At 43.7% G+C, this 4,750-nt stretch overlaps 1 protein-coding gene across 5 annotated transcripts in view; it reads left to right on the forward strand.

The window, feature by feature from the left end:
• The window catches only part of TADA2A (transcriptional adaptor 2A), a 69,168-nt gene that overhangs the window by 7,986 nt on the left and 56,432 nt on the right, over positions 1-4,750 (forward strand). For all 5 annotated transcript variants that reach the window (XM_017539880.2, XM_037742501.1, XM_037742500.1 and 2 more), the window contains exon 2: positions 4,145-4,251. In XM_017539880.2, the coding sequence (XP_017395369.1) occupies positions 4,145-4,251 (107 nt within the window). The remainder of the gene's footprint in view (positions 1-4,144; positions 4,252-4,750) is intronic.

Raw genomic sequence — 4,750 nt, forward strand, 5'->3', positions numbered from 1 at the left:
TATTCTACTTCATTTTTCATTTTTCTTTTTTTTTTTTGAGATGGAGTTTCACTCTTGTCACCCAGGCTAAAGTGCAGTGGCGTGATCTTTGCTCACTGCAACCTCCACCTCCTGGCTACTTTTTATTATTTTTGGTAGAGGCAGGGTCTCACCGTATTGCCCAGGGTGGTCTTGAACTCCTAAGCTCAAGCAATCCTCCTGCCTCTGCCTCCCAAAGTGTTGGGATTACAGGGGTGACCAGCTGAGCCCAGCCTCCACTTAATGTTGAATATATGTGCTATATTATTTAGAAGAAAGAAGGAAAAATATTTTCAAAATGTTGTGGATAACATACTTTATAGTTTTATTGTCTGGAATGCTAAGAACTATAAATTGGATTACTTTTACAAAGTAATTGCTTTCCTTTTTTTTTTTTTTTCAGATAGGGTCTTGCTTTGTTACCCAGGCTGGCTGGAGTAGTGCAGTGGTGTGCTCATGGCTCACTGCAGCCTCGACCTCCTCAGCTCAAGTGATCCTTCTACCTTAGGCCTCTGTGTAACCACCAAGCGTGCACTACTGCACCTGGCTAATTTTTTGTGTGTGTTTTGTAGAGACAGGGTTTCGCTATGTTGCCCAGGCTGGTCTCAAACTTCTGAGCTCAAGTGTTCTGCCCACCTTGTTTTCCCAGAGTGCTGGAATTACATGCATGAGCCACCATGCCCCCGCCCAGTAATTGCGTCTTGACATAAGGATTTAAAAATCACCTTGTGCCTGTAATCCTAGCACTTTGGGTGGCTATGGTGGGTGGATTGCTTGAATCCAGGAGTTCACGACCAGCCTGGGCAACATGGCAAAACCCCCTCTCTACTAAAAATAACAAAATTTAGCTGGGCATAGTGCACGTGCATGTAATGCTTGGGAGGCTGAGGCATGAGAATTGCCTGGACCTGGGAGGCTGAGATTTCAGTGAGCCGAGATCAAGCCATTGCACTACAGCCTGGGTAACCAGAGTAAAACACTTATCTCAAAAAAAAATTGACCACCTTGGTCAGTGGCTAATGCCTTTTTTCTTAATAGGATAGCTGGAGGAAAGACAGAAGCAAGCTTCTATCATTAACAGGAAGTGAGAAAGAGGATAACTTGGTAGAATTTGGCATCTGTCACTTAATGTACAACAATTTTTGGTTGAGCACAATGGCTCACTCCTGTAATCACAGTACTTTGGGAGGCTGAGGCAGGAGGATCACTTGAGGCTGGGAGTTTGAGACTAGCCTGAGCAATGTAGCAAGATTTGTTTGTCTGTATTAAAATTTAAAATGGGGAGAAGTGGAGTAGCTGCTGTTTCATATATTGAATTTGAAGCTGCTGCCAGGAGCACATTTGTTTCTTTTGTCATTTTCTTTTCTTTTTTTTGAGATGGAGTTTTACTCTTGTCACCCAGGCTGGAGTGCAGTGGTGCAATCTCGGCTCACTGCAACCTCTGCCTCCTGGGTTCAAACTTTTCCCCTGCCTCAGTCTCCTGAGTAGCTGGGATTACAGGTACCTACCACCACACCTGGCTAATTTTTGTATTTTTAGTAGAGATGGTGTTTCGCCATGTTGCTCAGGCTAGTCTTGAACTCCTGAGCTCAAGTGAGCCACCCGGTTCAGCCCCCAAAGTGCTGGGATTACAGTTTTGAGCCACCATGCTCGCCCTCTGTATCTTCTTAAAAACAATGAAGAGAACAGTGATCATCACTTGGAAGAGGGAAAGGTGCCTTGAACAATGTTTCTTGGACTTCAGGGAGGCAAATATGCTAACAATGTGAAAAATCCTGTCCCAGGCTAAACAAAGCAAATTCCTTCATCTATCTTCAAAGTGTTTCTTCTCTTAGATTCTTGTGACTGATCATAGAGAACAATTTTGCTAGGTTGCTGTCACTGTAGCGGCTGAGTTTGGGGCAACCAGGGACACATATACCTGCATTTTTATAGTTCTTGAGAGTTTGAATTGTACTCCTTGTCTTAATATTTTGGAGACATACCACTGTCATTGGAAGTAGAAGATCTGCTGTGTTATGTACTTACCATGGGAGAAAGAGAGGACACTTCCTGGGTTTAAATTCCAATTCAGAGCCAGGCATAGTGGCCTAAGCCTATAATCCACCACTTTGGGGAGCTGAGGCAGGAGGACTTCTTAACACCAGTGTGGGCAACAGTCCTTGTCTCTACAAAAATTGAAAATTTAGCTAGGCGCAGTGGTGCACATCTGTAGTCCAGCTACTTGGGAGGCTGAGGTGGGAGGATCACCTGAGCCTGGGGAGATTGAAGCCACAGTGAGCCATGATAATGCCACTACACTCCAGCTTGGGCAACTGTGAAGACCCTGTCTCAAGAAAAAAAAAAATTCCAACTCAAATATAAAGTAGTATATTCCAAGACATGGATTTAGAGAAGTTTTCTGACTGAGTGTGGTGGCTCATACCTGCAATCCCAACACTTTGGGAAGCAGAGGCAGCTTGAATTCCTGGGATCGCTTGAGCCTGGGAATTTGAGACCAGCCTAGGCAACATAGTGAAACCTTGTCTCTACAGGAAATAAATTAAAAAAAAAAAAAAAATTACCCGGGTGTGGTGGCTTGTGCCTGTAGTCCCTGCTACTTAGAAGGCTGAGGTGGGGGGGCTCACTTGAGCCTTGGAGAGTGAGGCTACATTGAAGCATGATCGTGCCACCACACTTTAGCCCAGGTGACAGTGAGACTCTATCTGAAAAAAAAAAAAAAAATAAAGGAGTTTTATTTTTAGCTGCAACTTTTTATTATGAAAAATTTAAAACTTAAGTCAAAAGAACAGTACAGCGATGATGATAATGATTTATTTATTTATTTTTTGGTGATGGAGTCTTGCTCTGTTGCCCAGGCTGGAGTGCAGTGGTGTGATCTCAGCTCATTGCAACATCCACCTCCTAGGTTTAAGCAATTCTGACTCACCCTCCCAAGTAGCTGGAACTATAGGTGCATGCTATCATGCCTGGCTAATTTTTTTGTATTTTTAGTAGATATGGGGTTTTACCGTATTGCTCAGTCTGGTCTCGAACTCCTGAGCTCAGGCAATCCCCCCACTTCAGCCTCCCAAAGTGCTAGGATTACAGGCGTGAGCCACTGCACCTGGCCAATTATTATTATTATTGTTTTTTGAGACAGGGTCCAGCTCTGTCGCCCAGGCTGGAGTGCAGTGGTGCGATCTTAGCTCATTGCAACCTCCGCCTCCTAGGTTCAAGTGATTCTTGTGCCTCAACTTCCCGAGTAGCTGGAATTATAGGCGTGCACCACCATCCCTAGCTAATTTTTGTATTTTTAGTAGAGACAGGGCTTTGCCATGTTGGCGAGGCTGGTCTCAAACTCCTGACCTCAAGTGATCCACCTGCCTCGGCTTCCCAAAGTGCTGGGATTACAGGGTGAGCTACCATGACCAGCCTACAGTGATTATTTATATGCCTGCTACCTAGACTCAGCAATTGTTAACATTTTATCAGATTTTCTTTATATGTATGTGTAGGTATGTGTACATTTTATGATCCTGGAAAAATAAGTTTGGAATATTATGAAACTTCCAGTTAAAAATATGTTCATGACTGGGCATAGTAGCTCATATCTGTACTCCCAGATCTTTGAGAGGCCAAGGCAGGAACATTCTTTGAACCCAAGGGTTCAAGACCAGCCTGGTCAACATGGTCAGACCTCATATCTACAAAAAAATAAAAAATCAACCAGGTGTGGTGGCATGTGCCTGTGGTCCTAACTACTTGGGGAACTGAGGCAGGAGGATCTCTGGAGCCCAGGAGTTCCAGGTTACAGTGGGCTATTGTCAAGCCACGGCACTCCAGCCTGGGTGACAGAGCAAGACCCTGTCTCTATAAATAAATAAATGAACAAACGTATATTTGTAAATTTCTCTGCAGGGTCCATATCTACTTAAATGTTGTGTGAAAAGGAACAACGCTGCACTGAAGTTAAAAGGAGCATAATTTTTGCTTTTTTTAAAATTTGAAATGAGCTCACCTTGTCTCCATGAAGTTTTCAACTCAGCTAACTACTTGTATGGTCATTTGGGGATTTTCACCTTTTTGCACTTAGGCTTAACCATAAGGTGTTTTGAAACGTGTATTTGTTTTCTTTTTGTTTTAGATGATCCCTCTGATAAGCCACCTTGCCGAGGCTGCTCCTCCTACCTCATGGAGCCTTATATCAAGTGTGCTGAATGTGGGCCACCTCCTTTTTTCCTCTGCTTGCAGGTAACTCACTAATGCTAGCCTCTCCTAGCCTGGTTTTATGCTATTTTTTATGATGTAATATTTCAGAGATTACTGTCGACTGCTAAGGAGATCTATACCTTATTAAATCTATTCCTTCCAATCTTTCATTTTACATTTTACCAGTGAAAAGTTGAGAAACAGAGCAGTTAGATGAGATAGACTGTTGATGATTCCACATCTGTGTTTAAACCTAATACTTGGCTGGGTGCAGTGGCTCATGCCTGTAGTCCCAGCACTTTGGGAGACTGAGGCGGCAGATCACCTGAGGTCAAGAGTTCAAGACCTGCCTGGCCAACATGGTGAAACCCCATCTCTACAAAAATACAAAAAATTTCAGCCAAGCGGATGCCTGCAATCCTAGCTACTCAGGAGGCTGAAGCAGGAGAATCGCTTGAACCTAGGAGGTTGCAGTGAGTGCAGTGAGCTGAGATCGCACCATTGTACTCCAGTCTGGGCAACAGAGCAAGACACTATTATC

This window comes from Cebus imitator, unplaced genomic scaffold, assembly GCF_001604975.1.
Source record: "Cebus imitator isolate Cc_AM_T3 unplaced genomic scaffold, Cebus_imitator-1.0 Scaffold121, whole genome shotgun sequence".
Taxonomy (NCBI): domain Eukaryota; kingdom Metazoa; phylum Chordata; class Mammalia; order Primates; family Cebidae; genus Cebus; species Cebus imitator.